Genomic DNA, 26,007 nt, shown 5'->3' with positions numbered 1-26,007 from the left:
TTTAGCATGAAAACCTAGCAGCAATACCTTAAACCCTAACCCAAGAGTATTCTTCAGATCTGCATGTTTCCTCTGCCTCACTCTTCAAGTCTGTAACCTGTACTCCGAGCCATAAAACCCACCTGCTAAAACCAAGCACTGCTTCCACAACCCTAAAAATATTTGCTTCTTTTTTAAATCTAGAAGTAGTATTCATTATAAAGTTGGCCTTTTTTAACAATAATTACGGGGTATACTACTAAAACATTCAAAGCAAATAATTTGTGAGTGCTGGGGGAATTGTTTAAAGGTCATACCTTTTTCTCATGTGTTTACTAAATGTTTTATGCCCAAGGCCTTTCTGGCAGTGAACATAAGGAGCTATTTAGAATGTGAGAGACCTTATAAGGCTGGACTTAGCAGGGTGGATCCAGGTGCAACATTTTTTTCTACATACACAATAACAAAGATATTTTGTAAATCACACTTTATTACAACATAGAACAAATACAGCATAATGTGTCTAGCAGGAGCAAACTACAGAACAGGAAAACAGCAATGAGTCACACAACATACATAATCCTGCCTCTAAAAAACAGGAGCAGAATCAGAGGACAAAGACATTTTCACAGTTAAGAGCTACAAAATGGTTATTTTCTGCTGCACTCATTCAGTGCTCAAGCACAAAAAAACCCTGCAAATTTAAAACAAAACAAAACAAAAAAGTCATATGTATCTAAAAATCACGCTTTCCTGTGGGGAATATTCTAAGGACTTGTTTTCAAATGTCAAGAAACATCTTGAAAATAACTTAACTTACATGGCAATCCAGTAGAGACTGACACACAATATTCTGCCTCTTTCTAAAAAAGTGCAGGTTAAAATAGAATGAGATTAAATACTGATCAGCACTAATGGAGACCACACAGAATTTTGCAAGTCAGTTGACACAGTCATAATCTCAAGTAGTTGGACTGCTCATAAATTGCTTAAGCATGTAAAACCTAATCTCAAAGTTTGAAGCAAACTTTAAAGGTACCTCAAGAATTAATACACAATGACAGGGAGAAAACTGGGAATAACTAATTAGGCTCCTATTACTATAGGTCAATCTCTCGGATCAAGAGTAGATCTTGCATGCTCCACTGTGAGATTTTTCCTGTCATCTGCTGGAATTCGTTTGAGTATTTCAGCCTCCAGACAAAGAGCAGCAAACAAGATTTTTCAAAGATTACAGGAAAATAAAGTAATTCAAGAGTCAATATGAGACTTCATGCAGCAGGTATTAATACTTAAGAGGCTTTTTCTACTGGAATGATCTACCACTAATTTAACTAAACTTACTAAAAAACACTCATTAAAATACATCTGGGATATTCAACAGACAAGTTTTGGGTAGAAGACGATACAGGCTACAGCTGGTGTCCCTTAGAGAGCAGTGAGACACGTGTTGGAGTAGAGCAGCAAGCTGTGACTCAGAGCACACCGAAGTGCAATTCTTTGTTCCCTGGTTGCTCCTTACACACTGCACTCGCTGTCACAGCAGCCCCAGCACAGCCACGCACAGAGCGCAGCTACAGCCCGGGCAGGCACACAGACAGACAGACAGGAGAGGAAACTGAAGTAGGAGTACAATCCAAATGAATTCTGGACAGGCATTACCTGAATCAAACCTGAATCTGGCTATCATTACATGAATCACTACCTGAATCATTACCTGGCTATCATTACCTGAATCATTACCTGGCTGTTAAACAATCCCAACTAGGATGCCAGGTCGGTTCCTATGAAGAACAATAAATAACAACTCTCTGCTCTTAGTACTTTAGTTTCACGTATTTGGGAATCACCAACTGTGACATACTTACTGAAGCAAATGTAACAAGAGCCCCAAAATAACAAAACACTATTTTGTCCCTTTTAATATCCCAGATTTATATTACTGTAATTATTTCTAACGTGATTATTTTAGTGTGCGTGCCATTATCTCAATGACAGAGCATCCAAGTTTTCCCCTTCCTGCCTTCTAGACAAGTCAGCCTTCCAAAGTCCCTTAGATTTTTCTTGCCACATTCAAGAGTGTTGTCAACCAAATCCTAGAAGCAGAAGACAGCAAACAGCGTACATCCTCAAACATCAGTCACCTACAGAAAAGCTCTCAAGCAGATCAATCACAAATTCACGAGGAAGATATTTGTGTAGCACTGTATAGATTAACCTAGTTCTATTTTAGGTTACTCCAGCCACTCCAGGCTGCAACAACAAAGCGCCTTCCCTGCAATCACGTTTTTAACCTCTCAAAAAAGAGAAAAAAATAAAATTAAATGAAGCCGACTTTTGAAACATATTCCTCCCACTCCCCCGCCCCAAAAGCCTTCAGAGCAAGGTAGAGCCTTGGCACCTCGTGCCTGAACGCAGTCATACTGCAGCCAGCCCAGCACCGGTCGGGTGGCAGGGGCCGCAGCGATGCTGGCTGCCTCTCCCATCAGCTCCCCAGGCAACTGAAACACCGCCTGATCCTCAGCGTGGGAAGATCTGAGACGCGAGATTAGTGGAGAAGGAACTACAACCAGACAACAGCGTCTGCCCCGGCTACTGCCGTGCTAAAACACGCGCTCTGCTCTCCACAGCGTGTGGATCTGGAGGTAACATCTCCGGGAGGACAATGGGTGAGGAGGAGTGTCGGCAGGACAGGCTGACACGGACGATGCCCGGAGCGGAGCGCGGCCGCAGGGAGCGGGCGGTGGCTGTGGGCGCGGATGGGCGCGGGACGGCCCGCGGAAGCCGCTCAGCCGGAACCACCGGGAGGACAGGGGGCATCTCCCCGCTGCAGGGGACTTCCTGACGGCCAGAAATACGCAGAAACGCCCCCAAGCCCTAAAAGCGCCAACAACAAGGCAGGATTTACCCTCGCTTATACGGCGCGATTTCAAGGCCGGTGTCCGGCGGGTAAGTGCCAGCCCCGCCGCCCCCTCACCTCGGGCCGGCCCGGCCCGGGCCCGGGCTGCCGCCTCTCCCCTTGCGGGCAGAAGGGCGCGGGGCTCCGGGCCGGGCGGCAGGGCCGTTCCACGCCCGCATGCTGCGACGGGAGGCGGCCCGGGCTGGGGCCGCTCGGCAGCCCGGCGCAGGCGCCGCGGATGAGCCGGGCCGGGCCAGGCCGGGCCGCGCAGGCCGCCCGCCAGCGGGCAGGAGCGCCCAGCATACCCGCGCCGCCGAGGGACCGCGCCGAGCATCAGGAGAGCCCGGCCCGGGCACCTCCAGCCCGGCCTCTGCCGCGGCGGAGGACACGGAGCTGCCTCCCCGAGCCACGCGCGCTCCCCAAGCGCGCCCCTACCCCTTGGCGTGCTCGGTCTCCTCCTCATTGTCGCCGTCTATGCCGCAGGTGTCCTGGTCATCCAGCTCCAGGCTCTGCTGGCTGGCCGCGGACTCGCTGTCCTCCGCCATCACGGGGGAAGGAGGGAGGGAAGGGGCGGGGGAGCCTGTGAAAGAACCGGGGCGCACGGGCAGACGCGGTCCGGAGCAGCTCCCTCTAGCTGCGGTCCTTCCCCGCGCCAAAACCGGGGAACGAGGAGGCGGCGGCCGCCGGGGCTGCCCGGCCGCTCCCGCCACCCCGCGGGGACCGGGGCGGGGCCGGGCGGAGAGCGCTCCATGCCCTGCCCGGCCCAGCCCTGCCCGGCCCAGCCCGGTGCACTGGGGCGGTGCGCTCCGGCGCCCGGCCCTACATGGGCCCCGTCATGCCGACATCCACGCTGCTTCGCCGGCCCTCTGCGGCCTGGGGATCCCGTCCGTGGGCGCTGCCCCCAGAGCCGCGGGAGAGCCGAGCGCGGCGCCGGCGGGTCCGTCCCCGGAGCCCCTCGGGCTGGGCCTGCAGCCGCCGGGCCTCGGCAGCTCCAACACGCGTCCTGCCGGCTTGCCGCGTTTCCTTCTCACGCCATAAACAGTCGGACGCCCAAGTTATTTTCATAGGTCTCCTTAGAGCTTTAGTAGTGACTCTTGGTGTGCTACTAGATGTAGACAAAATACCCAGCTGCTTGTGGCAACAAATTGGAAGAAAGGAAGAGAGGAAAGCAAATAAATTACTTCTGACCTAGCTGTGCCTTGCTGCTCCCACTAATGTCAGCCACCAACGAACAGAGCAGTGTCTAGGGCACCCACCACACCACCATAAATCTCAGCTTTCTGGCTCTTTCCCCATTCTACCTTCCAGGTTCTGTTCTTCCCCAGTTCTCCATAAGAGAGGCAGTCATGGGTCTGTCATGGCTACACAAAATTAACCTGTGTCTACAATTCAGAGATGCTTTTGAGCCACCTCAGATGCATGTATGAGCATAGGTCCAGATGCACAAATGGACTTTGCCAGTCCTGTATTTGACTTTTTCCTAGCTGGCTCCCAGAGCAAACTCCAGGACTCAAAATGAAGCTCTATGAACAAACTTTGCTGCTGGTGGAGGCTGCTGAGGCCACTAGGGCAATCCCAGCACTGTGGCTGGAGGGCACTCACAGCACTTGCTCTTTTCCCAAAGCCTTTAGTATTTCTACAAGCTCCATGCTAGAAAACCTGGAATTGAATGGTAATGATTTATACCCAGGAAAGCAAATAAAGAGCAACTTGTGTTAAGTATTTGAACTGTCACGATTTTTAGGGTCATATCAAGCTTTCTGAATGAGATCTAGAATTTCTGAGCGCTTGGTTTGACAGTGCTGCCAAACACCACATTAAAACATAAGAATAGGGTGCATCAGTTGTAATTTCTCCTTATCTTTGCACCCGTGAAAGCAATTTAATGTGAGGAAGCTATTGCTTCTGCACTATTTTAAGGTTTGATCTGGATTACTTTTTTCCCTGTTTGATTTGAGGTGGCATCATATTTTGCTGTGTCATGTATTGCAGGTGATATGTCAAGTAAAAGATCTTGCTGCCCAAACAGAAGAAAGCTAAATGTCCTTCCATCTGAGCACGAGCCTGGGGCCACCCTTTGTCCCACTGCGCTTGGCTTGGTCCTTTACAACTTGTGAGTTGCCACAAGAACTTGTGCTTCAAATGCATGAAATGGAATCTGTAATTTACACTTGGCCAAGTATGACCTCCCAGTGTCAAGCCCATTGCTGTAGTTTAGAGGGAAATGTTTCTATCACATCACTCCACTTTGAAATGATCTTTAGGAGTAAACCTTCATTCAGTTGTAATGCATAGGAGAGAAAGGAAATCTCAAAACAAAGGCACAATACCCAATAGTTTTCAATAACAAAAAGTAAAGTTTTCCTGTAGCCTGGAGAGAAGTTAATCCAGTGATTATGAATTATTTTTCCCCCTCATAATAACGTGTAAGAGGAAGTGAAGATCAGTAGGTCAATGACTAAAGAGCTGTATTGAATCACTGTGTTGGAGCAGCTGTAGATTTCACTGTCTTCTTTCCTTTATCGCAATTTTCCTCCCTTCATTGAGATGAATGGAGTACAGGAGGCCTGGATCCTGACTCTTCTGCATTTCCTATTGTCACTTAAAGAGGCAGTATGAATTTCTCCCAGCAAGCTGCCCTGCTAGGCATTCTCCCTGGAAGGGGGACTGGAGCTGCAGAATGGCTGCTATTCTGCACTTTGTAGCATGTGTGAAGTGAAGAATAACCTTAAGCATAGTGCAGTTGATATCCTGAGATTATTATCCAGGTTTGACCATTGCAGGGTCAAAGCACAGCAATGGATTGTGCTTTGCATTTCATAAAAATGTAAATTTTGCTTTTACAAGTAGAGAAGTTCACCAAAAGTGAGAGTCAAGCACCTGTCCTGCACTGTGGATTTTTGAGGTAGCTTTGCATTTCTGAAATTATGAGACATATTCCCAGAGCATTTAAATTCACTCTGCAGACACTGCTCAGCAGTTACACTACTTGATAGATGCTGGCTATCACATGTGTAGTTGTCTTCTGAAAATAGAGCAGCAAGGTGAAAAAATGTATCTTCGAATTTCATGACCCCAGATGCTCAGCTACAGAGAGTTACTGAGTATGAAACATCAGGACAGCAAGCGTGGCACCTGCAGTGCCCAAAAAGGCTCCCTGTGGGCACCTGTACTTCCAACATCTCTGCTGTTCCATGTGGGTATATCCAGGAACCCCCCAAAATGCTGCACACCAGTACTGCAGACACAACACACAGACTCACACCAGTCTAAGCAGACCACCAAAAACCATCAGAAATGTTTAAACTTAAGCAGGTAAAGAGCTGGTGTTTGTAAAATGCAAACTTACTGGTTTTAATTGATTAAAAAGACCTCTTCCTAGATGTACAGGGAAGATAAAAGCAAAAGCCTTTTATTTTATGAAGATTGAAAAGAAGAAAGCACAGTCATTTTGCACAAAAGCTGAAAAATTATTAACAAAGGAAAATAGACTTCCTTTGCAGGAGATACACTTCACTTAATACTAAATGGCATATCATGAAATCAATTAAAATATTTGCAGCATGTCATGAAGTATTCATCAGTTGGGTATTTTCATCGGTCTCCTTAGAGCTTTAGTAGTGACTCTTGGTGTGCTGCTAGACACAGACAAAATACTCAGCTATGGCAACAAATTGGAAGTAACTAAGAGAGAAAAGCAAATAAATTACTTCAGATCTAGCTGTGCCTTGCTGCTCCCACTAATGTCAGCCACCAAAGAACAGAGCAGTGTCTAGAGGACCCACCACACCACCATAAATCTCAGCTTTCTGGCTCTTTCCCCATTCTACCTTCCAGGTTCTGTCTCTCCCCAGTTCTCCATAAGAGAGGCAGTCATGGGTCTGTCATGGCTACACAAAATTAACCTGTGTCTACAATTCAGAGATGCTTTTGAGCCACCTCAAACTCATGTATGAGCATAGGTCCAGATGCACAAATGGACTTTGCCAATGCTGTGTTTAACTTTTTCCTAGCTGGCTCCCAGAGCAAACTCCAGGACTCAAAATGAAATCCTACAAGCACTCAAATACTTTGGGCATCTTGGTGGCCAACACAAGTTCACAAGAACCCCAGGCTACTGAGGGAGGAGCCATCTCTGCTTGGCAGTAAGAAATAACGGGGAATGGGAAGCCTTAATTCCCAGTACAGGGACTGGATGAACCATCAGGTGAGACTGTGCAGTACGTGGGCAGGGTTGTACCACGCTTCTCCTTGCTCTTCTGTGACTGAATAAAGCCAGCCAGGCACAGATATTGTTTCCCTCAAGCAGCCAGGCATAACCCAGACTTGTTTACCTCCCTAGCAACACATTAATTACATCCCAGTGAGCTGGTGATATATAATCCAGCATTCAGGCTATTGGCATCATCTGATTAGTCTATGTGTTTTGATTATTAAACACTGCAGAAGAAAAGTATCTAAAATTTTCATGCAGTCATAGGACTGCTCCTACCTTTACACACAACATTGAAATATTCATGGCATTTATAATTTTAAATGGATTTGGATTGCAAGTAGCAACTTGGTGTAAACATTTTTAATCTTGTAAATTGGAAGCAAAATGGGTCCAATTTGAAAATTAGCTAGTATTTTAGTGTTTCCCCTATTTTTGTAATTAACATTAAAAAAAGTTATTGAGCAAACAAATACATTTAGACTTTGTTTCATTCAAGTGTCTACTACTACTACTTCACATTGGTTTTTTTCTAATTGGCTGCTCTTTATGGTGAAAACTTAAATACTATCTTCCTCAATTCTGAATGAGAGGCAAGTGTAAAAGAATAAGATTGAAAATAAACAGAAGAAATGCACCAAAACACTCTGCATAGTCGTTACAGTTAACAACAGCAGAAGTAGAAATGGTTAGAGAAGGAAATGAGCTTGTGATCCCACATGTTGCACACCTGTATCCATGTGAGATCACACCTCTGATCTTTATGGTTTGTCTCACCCACTGTAACTCTTTCCAGCCCCCCTGCATACCCTGCTTGGGGAGCTGCAGACCTGCCTGTTCTCACAGCCCCCTTGCTGATGGCCTGGATTGGCTGCAGTGGTCAGTGGGGACAAGCATTCTCTCAAAGCATCCCATTCTTTCTGCTGCACTCTCCTTCAGCTTTTTAAAGTTCAATTTTCAAATGCAGCTCATACCTTACCTCTTCTATTTTACAGCTTACCTTTGCACAACTTCTCCATGCTGGTGTCTGCATTGGCAAGGGCTATGGGCTGTGCAGCACTGAAGAGGGTTAGGCATTCACATGCATAGTGAAAACATATTGGAACATTAAAAAAAATGTGTATGATAAATACAAACCTTTGTGCTTAAAGGTATGAGTGATAAGGACAGAAAGTCTCTTATTTTTGCTAGTAGAGATTTCAGGTCTCCATCTGGTTTTGATGATTGTTGGAAGCAGGATACAAGACTTACATCAAACACAGGTTCAAACTGGTTCCAGCACTGCTCAGTTCCTCAGATCCTAGGCTCTGTAGCTCCAAAAAGTAAAAAAAACCCTAATAATAAAAGTGACAATTAAATAATTATTACAAATATTATTTTGCCTTTTTATGTCTGTTTTTATTCTGAAACCCTTCTCAAACTATGTATGTGAATGAGAATTAGTGGTGACAGATTTTTTGATAAAGACAGTGTTGACACAGGTACTGCAGGAGCTCTGACTGATACTCAGCAATTACTTCTGCCCATCCAATCTCCAAATCAATCCAATTTACTCCCATCAGCTCTGCAATCAGTTCTCCCACTAGCCTTTTACACTTCTCCCTATCAATGTGCCTGCTGTTTCCTTCTCTTTGCAGGGAGGCTGCAGGTACAGCCAAGATGCTTTATTTCCCTCATTCTGAATGGAGAGATAGATACAGTATTATTCTTTATCTCTTGGCCATTTCAATAGTTTTCCCAAAATGTATGTTTTTAGAGTTTTCTTTTTGTCTGTTTCAGATAGTTCTTTACCCACAAACAAGAAAGAACTTTTTCCTGTGACAGATGTGCCTTGTGGGTGGTTAGAAACAGATTAACAGCATGGTTCAGGATGCCACACCTATAGCATGGAGAATTACACTGAATTAAGAAGCATCTCAAGAAGTGTCTCAAGAAGACACTATGTCTTCTTCTTAAGAAGGAGACATAGTGTCTTCCCTATGAAGACCACAGAAAATCAGACTCTATTATAACTCTTCAATTTCTATGCTGAGTTTTTTTAGATTTTATGGTAAGATTTTACCCTTCAGAATTTTACAACTTTGTGCAAAAGAAAAGACTGTCAAGTGTGCAACAACTGCAGAGTAACTTAAAATATAGATACCAGACAAGCTTTAATTACAAAATTTATACATCATGTCTAGGCTAGAAGGCAAGTGTGAATAAATCTCTTGGAAGTTGGAGGTACAGCAGAAACTCAGCATCAGCATGGTTTTGACCCTGCAGTGTCAGACCACAAGGACAATTAAGTTAATTAATCCAAGCCTTTATGGGCTCTTCTGCCGGTTCTTCCAGTCAGTCTGGGCAAGCAACCCTCACCTGGCCATTGCTTGATGTTGAAATGCTGCAACTGGTATTTAAGCCAGCTTTTATACCAAGTGCACTTATATACATAGGAAGTGCACTTATATACATACATGTGAATGTGTGTCCATGCACGTGTGCGTGCACACACACACTTATCTAAGTGTACTTTCAAGGATTTCAAGGAATGAAAGACCAATCCAGCTGTCAAGACAAATACACTTCTCACTGGGGGAACCTGGCTATGATGTTTTGCTTCTCTCATTTTTATTTGATTATTTAATGCAGGACTGCAGTGTTAAATACTCATTAGAGCAAATAGCATAGACACAAAGAAAGTTTGCCCTCACCAACACCTAAAAGTAGCTTCACTGACAAGTCTAATGTTAGGGTGTCACATTTTATGTCCCATTGATGTGTGGCCTCACAGCATGGCACAAAACTGAAAGCAGAATCAGGGAGTTGGATTTATAGAAGGGGCATTCCATAAAGAGAGAGGAGACAAAAGCTAAGGTCCTTCTCTCATCTCCAAGCTTTTACAACTTCCTACAACCACTAAATCAACAAAACCCTTTTAAAAACAGTGCTTGTAACAGGACTCACTTTAAATAAGTTCTTTCAGTTTTGATGCCCAACCTCTCTTGCAGCAGGACCAGTGGTTCCTTTGAAAGTGGGATTTCTCATCTCACAGCATTATTTTAAGCACCATTTCATCCCTTTATAATATAAAACTGTCAGGAGCATTCCTCTGTTTGGCTTATTGAGGAGTCTGTCTTTCTAGTCATGTGAACACAAAGTCCTTCTCTACAGAATTACAAAAATAACATGTAAACAAGTAATTCATTTGTACCTCCCTCTTGTCATCACATTTTCCTTCCCCATGCAAGTTTCTAAGGCAGAATAGCTATTTAATGATCAAACAAACTAACTGGCGCTGTTCATTCCTAGAAGAAAAGCACATCAATAAAACAAGAAATACTTCAGTTAAGTGGTAAGAGGTGCCACAGTTTGCAAAGTAATTACCTGTGGATACCAGAGGATTACAGCTGAAAAGAACTAGATACCCTTTCTGTTATTACTGACAAATAGAAGACAGTACCTGGTTTCAATTTATCAGCTGGAATTACATGAGTGAATGTAATAAAAAATACTACTCTCTTCTGAAAATTGCACTTGACAGCTGCCTATTTGTTCACCTGAAGCTCCAAAATTCCAAAATAGAACATATGATGAAAATATAGTGTATGTATGTATCTATCATGGCATATCATATAGCATAATATTATATATATTATAAATAATGTGTGAGTGCATATATATATATATATACACACACACATAACAATAGTAAGGTTAGCATTATGAAGCATTAGTGTTGAACCTGCCAGTTTTTCTGTCTGTTAGCAGAGGAAAAGGAAAGAATAATTTAGTTGCTCCTATTTTCCTCAACTTTGGAAACAGTAGTTAAATTTGTTTTTATTTTATTTTGTTCTAAACCCAAGGTGCTATTCACAACGCAGAATACAGAGCCATCAGTGATGATGAATTTTGATTTGAATGGAGATGTCATAAGCTGGATACTCCCCCAGCAAAGGGGTTGGGCAAGGTCTCTCAGCTGACAGGGATCTCTGCACTTGGACTGACAGCAGGCCCAGGAAATTACTGATGACCCTGTGCCAGCTGCCTACTGGTGTTACTGAAGCTGTTAACTGTGCTTTTATTGAAGTGATGAACTGCTTCACACACAGCTCGTCTGGAGAAGCAGTTCACCACCAGGTGGCAGATACCACAACTTGAATTTCAAATGCTGGAGAGACCAAACGGCAGCACTGATTCAGAAAAACCCTATCTGTTGCACATGTGTTTTAGAAAGGTAAACAGATGCTCTTCTTCTTTTGACCAAGTCCAAGGATGTACTGCATGCACCCTACAATGCTCCAAGTTACAGACTATTGATAGTTGACTACTGTGTTATAATAAATGTTAATTCCCAGATGAATTCTTGTTAAGAAAAAAAAAGCCTTTTTGGTTCACTACAGACCTTCCTAGAGTAAGAGTAAATATCTCATCCAACACTTGCTCATTTATACCTGTACTGTTCTGTAGGCTAAAGTCTACATAGGACATTTAGTTTCTTACCAATTTCAAATACACTGGTTCAGAATAGTGAGATAAAATTGGTCCTTGAGAGCATTCATGAATAGAATGAAGGGCAGAAAATGAAAATATTGCCAAGGTATTTCAACAGTGCTTAATTCACTCTACTAAAGGTACTCAGTCCTCCCTGTAACAAAGAAAAGCATTATGAGCCATTTCCAAATGCTGGGCCTTCCTTTGTAATCTGTTCATCTCAGATCAGAACCACAAGTCTGTATAATTTGTCTAATATGTTAGACTGCAGATGCTCCGAGGCAGTGACCAGCTCTTGTCCCTGTTTTTGCAGAGGGTTTGGCTGCTGGTACCCTGACAAAGCACTTAATCGAGCAGTAAGAGGTCATTATCACAGTAAGTCAAGGTGCTTTACAGGCAGTTTAAGAAGCTTTAAGAAGCAAGTATTGGAGCAGGAAGAAAGTGGGAGCTGAGGGACAACCATGAAATGAATGCACTCTTAGTGAGTGTTTTAACTCCCAACAGTGCTAACATTTCAGAAAGTCTGTGATAGAAATTAACCTGAACTTTGAAGATTTGTTTCTAGTATTTTTTTAAGAGAAACATATTTTCATTATTTTTGTAAGCTTTGCCATTACAAACTTGCATTTTTCTCCTACTAATATCTGCCATCATAAAACAAGAAAACAATTGCTTTTCCAGGTTATCTTCTACATGGACTTGGAGCTGCTGCTGCCAAGACCTGTGTTTTATAAGCTTTATTAGTACTTGCTTCACTGTGCAAGTGCAATATAGAAGTGAGAAAATTTCTTTGTATTTTACTGATTTATCTGTGTCAGTAAGTTTTTGAAAATTAAAACATGGAACTTATCACTGCACTTTTAGATTAGGCATAACCTACTCTAATCTTAATCTTAACCTCTTACCTCAACTGCATTAACTCTCTTCCAGCTTCATTTAGCATATGGCCCAGGTGTGGATATAGAGAAATAAATTTCATAAACTATGTATTTTGCAAAATTAAACTATCACACCAATTAAAAAATGCTATTTTTAAGATTTGAAACATACTGACATGATGTTTGTTCAAGTATATTTGCTGTATTAGAATCACAAATCATCAAATGAACATAAAACCAACACAATTAAAGAAACAAACCACTGCAATTTAATAGCAACAATCTCACTTTACAAGATAGCAATGATGGAAACTTTGCAAAGGAATGTGAAAAAAAGAATGCAATTAAAAATGACAGATTTAAGACAACAGAAAACTGGAAATTAAATAGCACAATAATTCTAGTATGCAAAATTTTTATTCAGAATGTTTACATATGCAGCATTCTGATTAATAAGTGACACTGTATTACCAGCACTTACTAACATCTGATAAATACTATGCCCTTAAAGTCATATTTTTCTGTTCAGTGACCTTGCACAAACTGACAATAAGTAACCCAGAGCCCAAAACCAATTCACAGGTGGTCAGTACAAAATTCCAAAACAGGACAGGAAAGGACCTGCCACATACACAATGAGTAAAAATGTAATTTAGTGCTAATACGGTGATATCAATATTCAATGCACTCCACAATATTTTCGATTCCTTTTACAACATATACCACTTCCAAACATGAACCAAAGCAAAAAGTGATCTGGCTTTGTGGATGGAAAGGAGCACTGACCTGGGACCTAGGAAATCAGGATTCAATTCCTGGCTAGAGATCAAGGTTCCCAAGTAAGACTTACAGTAATATGGAAATTACAAGACTCTCTATGAAAACCTTGAAATTTACTGAAAATAAAACAATGAATGTCAGTTGAGGCTTATTATTACAAATTAAATAGAAACTATATAGCATTTAAATCACTTTGGAGATTATGTATTAACTTTAGTAAGCATGCCTGCTGCTAATCTGCATAAAAATAACTGAATGAAACATGATAAACTGAATGTATACAAAGGATTCCACAAAAGTGGAAGTCTCATACTTCCTCTTCTTTGAACCCAATTCATGAAAAAGTGAGAAGAGTGCAGTAAGTGTGAGTACCCACAGAAATCTCAGAAAGAAAACTGGCCCATGGGAAGTGTGACTTGACAGGAAATTTTGGTGATACCAGGATTTCATTTGCAATGATACTTAAGCAAATCATTACATATTTATCAAGATACAGATGATGCTTTTCTGAAAAGGGGTCTAAATTTCAGTATTGACTTAAGCTCATGAGAACTGCAAAAGAAAGTCACACAAGCATAAATATGCACAGGAAAAATGAAACCAAAGTATTTTTCTTTTTAAATCCCATAAAATAATGTGATAACCACTAACAGAGGAAAAAATCCACAAAGATACTTTTTGCAGTTTATTTTCAATTATAATTTTTGGATAACCAAGCAGCCCTGTATGGAAAAAGCACAGAAGAGTAATTCTGGCACTTTTGGATAGTACATTTGTTTTTTCCCCAATTTTTTTTAGACACATTCAGTCCACTTGCTCGGTCGATAGTCCATTTTATATGAGCATGATTAGCTCATGGGATTCCAGAGGAAACTAACAATATATACAGTCACTGAAACTATCTTCTTGGCTACTCTGGGCCCTTTAAAATGTCTTCTAAGTCTATCCTGGCTAAACAGAATCCACAATATACATGATAGCTACAGAATACACTGTATTGAAATGAGAAATGCTCAGCACAAAATGGGACTCTTGGCATGCAGCTTAAAATAAAAGGTAGAAGTTCAGAATTTTATAAAATCTCAAATGGGGTCAATTAAAAGGACTTAGCAAAAGAAGGGACTGTTCATTGTTACTGTAAAAAAGGCACTTTGAGAAAATGGTACCAGAATTGGAGGAATCTTAGTCGACACAAAGTTCAGTTTGGTTTCATAAAAAGGCTTCAATGCTAAGGGATGCTACTCAAGTTTCCTGCAGTTGTACATTAAAATAAATTGCTGAGTAGTTTATAATAAAGGACATAATATGCTTACAACCAACTTGTAAAATTAAGAAAAGCATAGTATAAGCAAAATATTACTAAAAGCAGCAATGCATAGCCTTTCATTGAGATAATGCACAATTTTGGACACCATGTGTCAAACTCCTGTATTTAAGATACTTTCAGTAGCATTATCAACATAAAATTGGCCTACAAAACAAAAGCTTTACCAGCTCCCATTCATAAGGAGATTGAGGTCATAAACCAACCAAAACAATTTGTCAGTATTTTCAACATCCTGGATGACCAATATCAAGTATATGGAATAACAATCACACTCTTTGTTCAGCTATCTCACTGGAGGCAGCTGTTAAATCAGAGGAATGATTTTAATTCTTTTCTAACATTTACACAGTAATGCATTTAAGTTCTTTCAAATGTTGCTCACCACAGTTTGTTTTTCTCTTTTCTCTCCACAGTATAAAAAAAAAAAGAAGAAAAAAAGAAAAAAAAATATCAAGCACTTCCACAGAAAGGATATTTGGCAATTTTATACTCCACTGAAGGGTGGATTTTCACAATAGCTCATTTTAGATTGAAAGTCATTAGTGGTCTTTCCTCTCGTTTCTGCCAAGGACTCTTCTTATCTTCCCCTTGGTCATCTTCCTCATCCTCCTCATCTTCATCATCATCATCTTGAACGGATGTTCCGTGTTCAGGACTAGTTAATGGCTCTGGTTTGGTATCCACAGTTCTGGTTTCCTCCTGCAGGCTGGGCAGCTGCACACCACTTCTCTTACTGGTGCCTTCTAGGAGGCATCGGAGAGCATTGTCCTCAGGGCTACAAACGGCTGTCCCACACTCGCTGCCACTTTGGTCCATGTCATCCAAGTACACGAGCTGTGTGTAAGCTGTGCTGTCTGAAACCTTCCGCTCTCTCTGCTGGTGCTCCTGCACTGGGGGGTGACTCTGAGGTGCAGACAGGTGATCTCCTCTTCCCTTTCGGGCAGATTTTGGTTCATTCATGTCAACACCGGAGTCCAAACTGGCGTCGTTACTCCCGTTCCTACCAGCTCTTTGGAGATCAATGTATGAATGTCTAACGTGAGCATTGGAACGCCCGTCTAGAGAAACAAACCATGCTCGAGGGTGAGGCAATGGCTTCCCACCTCCCAATTCCATCAAAGCCTTTTCTGTAAGAAGCTGCACTTCGCTATTCATCTGAGCCAGGGATGCATCGTTAAGAGAGGCAGGAATGGAAATAGATTCAGACATGGAAGCATTTTGCTGACTCCACTCAGCTGCACCTGCATCTTGCAAATGTTGCTGAGATATTGCTTGGGATGCCAACTGCTGGGGCTGCAGCTGCTGGGCAGGGTGTGGGAAGAGCCGTGCGTGAGGGTTAGGAAGCTCAGCCTGAAGTCTTTCTATATCAATCTGCTGGTCAGCTGGGACAACCAGGGGCTGGCTAACAAAAGGGTGTTCTCCAGGCAGCTTCATGTAATGACCTGGGATGACCAGTGCAGGCAAAACCTTTCTGTAAACACTGTCGTTGACTTGGTCGACAGAATTGCAGCAGATTAACTGACCTGGTCGAGGGAAAGACGTAGGTCTTTCAAGGTGATCAACTGAACGAGACATCATACAATCAGTAGGTCTGCAGTCCAGCAGCTCTTTTTCAGGGGCTGAAGGTGTGGGGTATATTTGTTCCTGAATATTGTATTTACTTCCAGTAGCAATATGGTTCATAGATACTTGAATTTCTCTCTCTTGCTTTTCAAATAAAGGCTGAGACAGCATAGCATTGTAACTTCTCCTGTACTCCTCTTTGATAGGGGACTCATAGCCTTCAGCTGTTTCTGTAGATTTTCTTGTCTTTAGAGGAAAACTATCTGCTGACTTGTGGTAGTCTTTTCTTAGAGACCCACTGGGAGTCAGGTCATCCAAGGAAATTCTGCTCTTGTCTTTCTCCTTGTCAGAGAGCAGTTCCTCTCGGGAGCTAAACTCCTGGGAAGTACTGAAGGAGTGTTTGAGCATAGGTGTATGCATATCTGCTTCTCCAGTAGGTGATACCATCTCCATGTGGACAGCACTGATTAATTCCTTTGCCCCTGAGTTTTCAGCGTGTCCATTGCTAGCAATGGACAATCCACCTGGAAATTCTGACTCACGACGTGAAAATATTAAATTTATATGGGACATTGAGGTTGCTTGATCCTTCTTAGAAGTGTCCAGTGCTGTCGAAAGTTGCAGTTTCTTATGATGTTGACGTGGTCTTAGACATTTTCTTCTATAAAAGCCAGTAACAAAAGAAGTTATAAATTTATGAATGTTGTACACAGAAACAAGAGAAGCGAGTGTGTCTTAACAGAAGATTTTTAAGCAATGGTTAGTATTAGGGGAATTGAACTTTTATTACATAATCTAAAAATTAAAAGCTTATCCCAGCAGCGAAGATAAAATTAAAGAATAACTAATGTCATTTGGGAAATATCTCAAGTACCAATTACAAACTGGAGTAAATGTCTAGAGAAGGCAAGTATAAAATCACTCATTAGTAGGCATTTGCTGATAATTTAACATTAATTTTAATACAATGCCAACAGAAAGATCATTTGCAAATGCATAACAGGTAGAGAGATCTTGAACCTATGCCCATGTTTGATAGGAAGTTACATGGAGAACACAGGTACAGATATGTGTGATTCACTCAACTACCATTCTCCCAAAGGCAGGGATTTATATGCTGCATGTAACCAGGAACACAGGAAATTTGATCTCACTGTTTCTTTCTTTTTCAAGCATTTGCTTGCCTTTTTTTTCCCCCCAAAGGAAAAATGTTTCAATACAGAAGTTTTTAATTTTATAAGCACAAAAAAGTTTGTGTTTTCAACATGAACTAAGTAATCAGGATGGTGAATCTTACCTGCAATAATACAAAAGCAGACACAGCAAGACTAGAAGTATGAGAGCCATCCCTCCTAAAATTGCCAAAAGAAACATTGTGTGATAGCTGGTAATGTCGTGTGTTACAACGGGACCTGGAAGGCCAGAAAACAGAATTTAGACCTGTAATAATCTGCAAATAGGAAGAGGAGCAACAGTTGAACAAGGAGAAGGACACTTTCCCTTATTATGAGGGTGCTAAGCAAGTGCTGCTCATTGCCCTGGTGCCTACTGAACAGACCATCTCTGGAGAAGGGAGCAAGCTGTGAAGAAAGCATGTGCTGGTTTCCATGACTGCAAGTCCAGCTAGCTCATTCTGTGGAAAAGCAGTTAGTTTCAATGGGAGCATGCATCAGTGAATGCTGCTTTCCCGGTCCTAATGCTGACACTGTGTGCCAAAAAGCTCTCACCACTGGAGAAAATGCTGAATCCATCTCAGCATCTCCCAGCACTGTAATGCACAAAGCAACACTGTGGGCAACAACTGCTCTTTAACATCTGTGGCTCTTCACACCAAACAGTACAGACAGTGCAGTACAGGATTCTCTGGAAGAGGTGTTGGTGCTCTGAAGTCTAGATCAAGCCAAGCCAAGCAGATCTTCAGTAGCTTTAATTACCAGGCCACTAAACAGTGTTGTAACTCCAGGTTTAAATAACACTTAGTAAATGTTCTAACACACAAAGGAATGCACACATGTGGACAACATCTGTTCCCAATTATGCATGTGTGACCCAGTTGGTTTGTAAAATCCTTATGACGATTTTGAAATAAAGACCCAAATTTTCATCTGCAGGCAAGGAGGTACAGCACCAGCTGGCAGACTAACATGCATGTACTGTGAAGCACAGCAAACTTGGCCAACTTGGAGGGTCTAGGTCATAAAGTTTGCAAAACCTCATCTGTGGATCTTGAGTGGTCTGTAGAGCCACTGCTAGGAAAACAAAGATCATTTTTGTCCATTTTTGAGATAAGAACTCAAACACATTCAATTAGGAGATAAAATATGCAAAAATACATTAGCTCATTAAAAGTAACATAAATTGTATTGCGTTTGGGAAATCGAAGTATTTATACATTCTCTCCTACCACTACCATTGCATAATTCATTTTACTGTTGCTTTAGGACATTAAGCAAAAAAAGACAAGATAGATCACTTGAATTTTTCATGAAAATGTTGTTCCCATTGCAATAAATTTTTAGGAACTCAGATCTATCCCTAGAAGGAAGGAAAAGTAAAATACAAGTAGCAACTCTGCCATACAAGGTAAATCACAAGGACAAATAAGCCTTCTCTTGTTAAGAGTTACAGGCTTTGTAACCTCAGAGTTACAAGCTCAATTCTATGACTAGTGTAACTTCCTTGAAGTCTGGGATAGAACTGTACTGGGAAATGTTTGGCTCAGAGAAGTTGCTTTTTCTTCAAGAACAATTATTTTGTGAAATTCTATTTAATTTAATATGATAGCCTATTCAGATCTGCACCTGCCTCTAAATTCTGTTCAGCAATGAATCAGCTGAATAGCCCAGCATTTAATATCTATCATTTAATAGAACCTCAAATAAAAAGCTCACATATTATGAAACTACTTAATGATGAGTAGACTTTAAAACTTGTACTCATGTAAGAGTTTGGTTTTGTTGGTTATATTTAGTTTAATGAGCTTGCACAGCCAAGGCAAGCATGTTTTCATTTCTACTAGATTAGGGTTTTATCTGGAAAGCCTAATAAAATCTGTAAGGAGTTCTGGGTTGGGGTTTTTTTTGTTTTCTTTTTTTTGATTGATGATTGACTGATTGGCACTTTTATACACCAAGGTATCTCAGATTATTGGTGACTGAAGAGCTACTACCAAGAAATCTGAGGCAGCTACAGACAGAGAAAAAGGAACCAGAAGTTGCAGCACTAATCATCTCCAAAGCACATATAATTAATGGCTAGTTCAAAGTCATTTTTTACAGTTATGCCAAGAGGTTTGCAGATGGCAACAATTAGCTCTATACTAATGCCACTCTAAAATACCTCCTAGAACTTCTAAGCTAAGTTATTCACAGTGTAAATTAATCAGTCACCAAGATGATGCAAAGCTTAACTCAGGGCAAAATGGGCATCTTCAGTGCAAAAGGAAAAAAGTGTCAATCCATCATCCATCCATCCATCCATCCATCCATCCATCTGGAAGTGTCTAACCCAGGATAATGCTGGTTTTAGGTGAATCCATATCTCTGTGAGTTTCTGTACAGACACTTCACAGCACCTGTTCTTCTACCTGCTGGAACACCAACACACTGATGCTATGACTCCCATAGTTTTCTAGCAATGGCTCTACCAGGCAGTGGTGACACAAATGCATCAAAGCAGGAACACTTTAAAATGTTCCCCATTGAAATGACACAGATATTTTGAGCACCAGGGTTGCACCACACAATCCTAAAAAAATTTAACCCTTTACTTTCAGATTTCTGTTTTCTAACAATCCATTATTGATCAAGCTGTGGCGTCTCAGATGAGGTCATTCTGGAAAATATAAACATTATATATAAATAAATAATTACCCAGCGCTGCAAATATCAATAAAATCCAATTCCATCTTACCTGGGATAGTAGGTGACATAGCTGCAACCCAGTAGCCCAGCTGAGGTGCAATATAAGTCCAAGTCAACTGATTTCCTTCTTGTTGTACAATGCCCAAACTACTCTTCAGCCATGTCCCTGTAAATGTAGAAATTGTAGGAAGATGTTACAGATATTCACACATTCCTCTGCAAACAAGAGGAAAATCAAGCAGTAACAAAACCTATCCATGTGCACTAGGGTTTGTGTGTGTTGCTGTGAAGTGGGAAGTGGTGCCTTCTGGTCACTGGCATTTGAGAGCACCAATGGCTTTCTCAGGAGCAAAAAAGCAACCTAAACCCAAAACATTTAAGATTAAATAAAACTAGTAAATCTTCAAAACCTGTTAAAAGAAAACATTTATTGTTGTATTGGGTTCCCCTGTTTTGAAGATAGATATTCCTGAAGCTGATTATAATAAGACAGCCAACTTAAAAAGTGTAGTTCAAGAGACATCGCATCTCTCCGACCACACTTGAGTTCTACACACCACCTTTCTACCAGCCCTGGCTGTCAACTTCTAGAAGACAGAGGAAAATGTTTCCTCAAAATGGCTTTTCTATACAGAAAAGAAAAAGCTTAGTCACTGCCAATGACCAGAATTACATTGTACCACTGCTGTGATTAACTCTGTTAATCATTCAGTATCTGTATAATAGCCCCAGGAATACTGTTTGGTAACAGATGATGAGTTTTTTAAAGCATGTTTCTTAAAGGAAACAAAATACTCTTTTTTTTTAAAATTATGAACTGATAATTTCAAAATAAGTAAGACTAACAATTTAAAAGCAATCTGTTTAAGTCCAGGTTGACGATCTGCACTAGTCAAGCGTTTATCTACTTCATGAAAATTACTTTTATTCCAAGAGTTGGATTATGAAGACCTTTACAACTGAACCACCTTTTTGTCATTCATTGAGATCCCTGATTCTGGGGCTGTCACCTTAGTTTCTGATGTAATAAATACCCAGAATGGCTTTAGACTGCTCCTGTATTCATCCTCTCTGAACGAAACTGCTGGCCTTGACATGAAGAGCAATCACTGAGAGGCCACCCCTGGTGTCAGGCAGTGTTCCCCAAACCTGCAGTCCTGGCTTGGCACCTCCAGTGGGTGCCATAATAGAGGGCTTGGCCTCCTTAAGGCCTCACATATTTTGATGGCCACTACCAGGATGCTGATCTGTGTACAGAGGAGGGATAAACCCCTCTGCATTTCTGTAGTGCAGTTCTCTATTTCTGTGCTGAAGGGGGAAGAATGCTGTATTTCCCTTACCCAGCTTCAGACGCTCACTTGAAAGGAAAGCTGCATCATGTGCTTGTGATTCCCCTTCATTTAAATATGTCTCCTGCTTGTAATTCCCAAAATTGTGTTTTTCATTAGATGTCACTTAGGATTAAGCAACAGCACTTTGGATGGCAGTCATCTGAACACTCAGCAGTGAGTACAGAACACACAGAAGAGGTGCTGCGGCTGGGTTTGTTGTTTTGATAATACATTAAAGATCCTGATGATTTCTTCTGTGTTCCTTAGACTATCCACCTGTGCGAACCCTCTACACATAAAAATGGTTTTTTTGAGTATTTATTTCCTCCCTACTACTGATTTTTCCTATGTAAGACCACTGTCTTAGGCTAATAATAAATCCACCTGAATACAATGAAAGGTTTAGAAGAATACACAATTGAGAGGATTTCTAGATCTAGATGACTACTGCTGCCAGATGCCAACTGTATTTGCAACCAAACTGAATTTGTTCAGGGTAAAGGAGTTACTGATGTAATTATCAGTTTTCCAAGTATCATTTTCAGTCTGTAGAGGGTAGCAATAATCTTATTTCATGAAGAAAGTCACACAAGACAAGTATTTTTGATTTACAGTACTAAAAAGACCAAAATCTGTGTACACAGATTTGCATACATGGCATTTATAACTGCTGTTGCAGAACATCTTCATGTAGTCATTCATTTACCTCTCTTAGGGAAACATTTTCAGGAAAAATAGAATGGAATTGTCCACAGTTCTGTGGAGTTTCTGGAAAATCTAGGAGAAGTAGATTTATTTTTCTCCACTAACATGGCCACTAACCCTTCAGATTCTCTATCCATGCACTTTCAGGGAAGACATCATAATAATAGCCCTGAAGGTGAAAAATAGCCCTTAGGGTCACAAATTGCTTTGATCTTGTCTCTAAAATGCCATTTGGTTAAAAAAAACCTGTAACCTTAAACCTTGTCATTTTTCTTTTTCTGCAAGATGTGGATGATGAGAATATGCACCAACTATTGAAATACACAACAATATGTGAAATAAAACTTCAACAGAAATAAAAAGCACTGATTAAAAATAAAAGGAAGGACCTGGGTGATGAATACATTAAGTTTCCCTTTTTTTTTCTTATCATCTCCAAGCCCTTTAAATTCACACACAAGCAGAGCCCAGACATATGTAATTCAGCCAAGTCAGTACCTCCCATGTCTACTTCTACAGCTGCTCCTGGAGCCGAAGCTGTTACCGATCCCCTCACTAGGGGGAACTTGTGTCCAGCACACCTTCCCCACACGGTGCTGCAGCCAGGGAGCGCAGCCCTCCCGAAAAGCCTTTTGCTCAGAAATACTCTGCATCGTGCAGCCATCGAGAAGCTCTGAGAGGCTGCAGGTTTATTGCCATGGGCAGAGCTCTGCTGCCGTCCTGTCAAACAAGCAGCAGCTCGGCTTGCTCATACTTGAGCAACAACAGGAATCCCTTATTTGTGATGGAAGCAAAGGAGACTCTACTGCACAAGCCTCAGTCAGGTTTCACACCTGTCTGCTGCTCACTTAGTTCACCTGCTCTTGGTAACCACTGGACATACTCCAGGCAATGTGCTGGTCTGCATAAATTAAGGAAAAATGTAATTCCATCTCTCTGTTATGGATGGTTAAGATATTTCAAGTGCATAGAAGATATATCCAATATTGGTCATCTTTAAACAAAAGAGATGCAGCTTTTGTTGACCATACCCTACAAATTGGTGTATTATGACAGAAAATAGTAACTTTTAAATGGCACTGCCCCAAGTTCCTTCATCATGATGACACCAAGTGTGGGTTCCTGTGAACCATGAGTACACATCTCATTGTCAGCCCTATTTGATACTTTCATTGTCCAACACTTAGGTGCTAAATTTGCCTCTTAAAGCTTCACCATCTCTTACCAGTAGTCCCCTAACAAAACAGAGCATCCTCCCACATCATGGGATGAAGAAAGCAAAGAACTCCATCCTTTACAACAAGAGCAACAAAACAGGTTTGAGTGGAAACAGCTGAAAACACAAAGTCCTGTATTGTTTCTTTCGTGATCAAATAGCTGAAAGCCAACCTGGTGTTACTGGAGGGAACTGACATACCTCCAGGTCTCTCATATTTCATCCTTTATAGGTTCTAATTTCCTGGTTGCTTTTCAAGTAGCATCAAACAAGCAGTGTTCTTGCAGCTCCTTACATGCAATGCCTTGCTGTAATGACTAATGTTGGACCTTCTATTGAGCAAAACCCACTTGTCTGGTCGTGACTGGCTGTGTTCCCACCCTTTCACACTGCCTTACGTGACCAAGAGTTCATTGCTGTGCAGCCTTGAGAACGAATTCCCTATCCTGCCCCAGAGTCCTCCTTGGAGTGGAAAACAAGATGTTTTCCTGTTCTAAAAATGAAGCTCATTACTCCCTATGTCCTCACACACTCGCTGCTGTAAGCAAAGGAGGAGACTGGGGCAGTCACTAAAGATCTTTGTCCATTTTTCAATCAATTCCTCCAAATGGAAGAAGAGCAAGCAGCATTCCTTCTTTCTGTGTTAGCAGGATTACAACTGCAGGACTTAGCAGGAGGATTTAGAAGGGAAGAGAGGTCTTACCTCCCTGTATGCTGTGTTCTAATAATTCAATTTATTATTTTTCCAAATATCCTGCAACATCTACTTCTTCCCCCCACCCAAGTCAGCAAAATCAATTACTTTCACTGCTTATTAATATTTATACTTGATTTGTAATAATTGTTAAGTAACAAACAATACAAACAATTATTAAAAAAAAAAACAACAACCAAACCAGTAAGAAGAGCTGGATGTAATGGAAGGGATCACTTTTGTTCAAGACTGTGTTGTTCCAAAGAAAACTTGTCCATGCCTCTTTGGAGCAGAAACAGCAAGCTCAGTACAGTTTGTAAGCACTGCATGATTTGGGCCAATTCACCATTAATTCTTAAAGACTTTCTGGTGCTTCATGGAAAACTTCTATATATAGATACATTCTTGCTTATAGATCTATTTTACATTTCTCTTCCTCTTTTTCCTCTCTTACTGCTCAGTGGAGCCAACATGCTGATCCAAGATTCAAGTCAGGGGAGCTGTCTTCTGGCTCAAACTAACAGCAGGGGAAGAACCTAGACACTTAATGCTTTTCTCACCAAAATTATACTGCCTCTTATTGACTTTTTGGAATAAATTATGTAATTTAACAAATTTATTCGTCACTCTTTCTTAAAAAGCTTTAGAAGCTTCTACTCATCATTCTTTCATGTATGAAACTCAAAAGCAAGGTAAGAGAACACAGCAAAGAATATAAAGATCAGAGTACTTTGAAGATACACAAATCAAAAAATGATCAGATAAAGAAAGCTGATTTCCATCTGACTGCAAAAATATCAGAGAAGTTAAAGATTTCAGCAGAGCAGGAGAGATAAATTCTGCTAGAGAGAAGCATCTTAATACTTTGCAGTAATTTTGATTGTGATGAACATACTCATTTATCTCAGGCAGCTTTTAGGACTTGCCAATGGAGGCCAGAAGGGGCCTCCACTGAACAAATTTAACAAAAAATGGTTTGCACATTAAATCCCTATTTCAAGACATATTCAGCATTAAACAACACCGTTTTGTAATTTAATTTGGTTTGCTTCTGAACCAGACTGAAAAATGGCATGTGCAGCAAGGAGAGTGCCCAGGTGGCAGCAATTGCAGAGAAGCCATTGAAGAGCAGCTATTCCAGACAATCCCCCTGCACAGGCAGGTCACTGCAGGGGTGGCTGGTTTGCCCAGAAAAGAGATGTCCTGTTGTCTCCAAAGGCATCAACTATTCCACGTGACAGCTTGCTGGAACCAGGCAGCACGAATGGACGCATGATGCCTCTGAGTAAGACATTGCTTCCATATTTTAAAGCTGGCTTTATTATTTTAAATTGATTTCTGTAGTGAAATCCAGGGAATTGCATGAGCCCCTCTGGCTTCCACGTGTGACTGTGCACGCTGACAATCCCCTGCTGATCCAGCTCAAGCAAATGGCAAACTTCCCACTGGCCTTGGTGAGGCAGGAGTGCCCCCAGCACCATCTGCCCTGGGAGGAGTGCATGGGACTCTTGCTACAGCCAAGGAGAAGGAGAACAACCTCCCCTCCTGTGATCTGCCTGAGGGGAGTTCTCTTGCTGCCACCCCAGCACAGAACTTGGCTCTCTGGGGGGATGCATCATGCTGCTTGCTTCAGGTTTAACTTCCCACACTGACCATCTCAGAGCCTTCCAGATCACCACTGCTGCAGGGACTTCTGCTGACACTGATTGTGCTTTCTTTCTATGACTGACCAAAGTAGTTCTATTAAATGACTGTCAGATGGGTGTGCTGCAGCCAGCAGCTTCCCCCAAGGACAGTCATAAAGCCTAAATATTGCTTGTGTTTAAATATATGGTAGCTATGGTGGTTTATTTCCATAAATTACTTTTACATGTGAGCTTTTGGTAGAAATTCTTCCATTGATCGAATACTGTTTGCTTTTCATTTTTTTTCTTTTAACTGGCAATAGGATCATCAAATCCCACTCAAGCAGGGAACCAAAACTGTGTGATTTACAACATGAATTATTTCCATCCAAGAGGTTTGACAAATAAGAGGATTTAATTAGTAAGAAACCAAATTAAACATAATCCCATATAATATGAAT

The 26,007-nt window shown here is 41.4% G+C and overlaps 3 protein-coding genes across 4 annotated transcripts in view; 1 reads left to right on the top strand and 2 right to left on the bottom strand.

The window, feature by feature from the left end:
• Positions 1–3,626, bottom strand: part of NMT2 (N-myristoyltransferase 2) — a 35,697-nt gene extending 32,071 nt beyond the window's left edge. Inside the window, exon 1 of the mRNA XM_054641251.2 lies at positions 3,314–3,626. Within this exon, the coding sequence (XP_054497226.1) occupies positions 3,314–3,423 (110 nt within the window). The 5' untranslated portion in view covers positions 3,424–3,626. The remainder of the gene's footprint in view (positions 1–3,313) is intronic.
• LOC143693425 (uncharacterized) overlaps positions 2,227–26,007 on the top strand; it is a 31,169-nt gene continuing 7,388 nt past the window's right edge. The window contains exons 1-3 of one of the 2 annotated variants that reach the window (XM_077174614.1): positions 2,227–2,928; positions 4,871–4,991; positions 6,892–19,184. In XM_077174614.1, the coding sequence (XP_077030729.1) occupies positions 2,739–2,928; positions 4,871–4,991; positions 6,892–7,027 (447 nt within the window). In that variant the 5' untranslated portion in view covers positions 2,227–2,738 and the 3' untranslated portion in view covers positions 7,028–19,184. Of the gene's footprint in view, positions 2,929–4,870; positions 4,992–6,891; positions 25,207–26,007 lie in introns of those variants that run through there. The other variant, XR_013181097.1, reaches the window with a different exon arrangement.
• The window catches only part of FAM171A1 (family with sequence similarity 171 member A1), an 87,499-nt gene continuing 74,180 nt past the window's right edge, over positions 12,689–26,007 (bottom strand). The window contains exons 7-9 of the mRNA XM_054646546.2: positions 20,025–20,141; positions 17,410–17,524; positions 12,689–16,773 (exon numbers count right to left, since the gene is read on the bottom strand). Coding sequence (XP_054502521.2) covers positions 15,069–16,773; positions 17,410–17,524; positions 20,025–20,141 — 1,937 coding nt within the window. The 3' untranslated portion in view covers positions 12,689–15,068. The remainder of the gene's footprint in view (positions 16,774–17,409; positions 17,525–20,024; positions 20,142–26,007) is intronic.

This window comes from Agelaius phoeniceus, chromosome 1, assembly GCF_051311805.1.
Source record: "Agelaius phoeniceus isolate bAgePho1 chromosome 1, bAgePho1.hap1, whole genome shotgun sequence".
In the NCBI taxonomy this organism is placed as follows: domain Eukaryota; kingdom Metazoa; phylum Chordata; class Aves; order Passeriformes; family Icteridae; genus Agelaius; species Agelaius phoeniceus.
The sequence above is the reverse complement of the archived record's forward strand: the minus strand, read 5'-3'. Positions and strand labels throughout refer to the sequence as shown.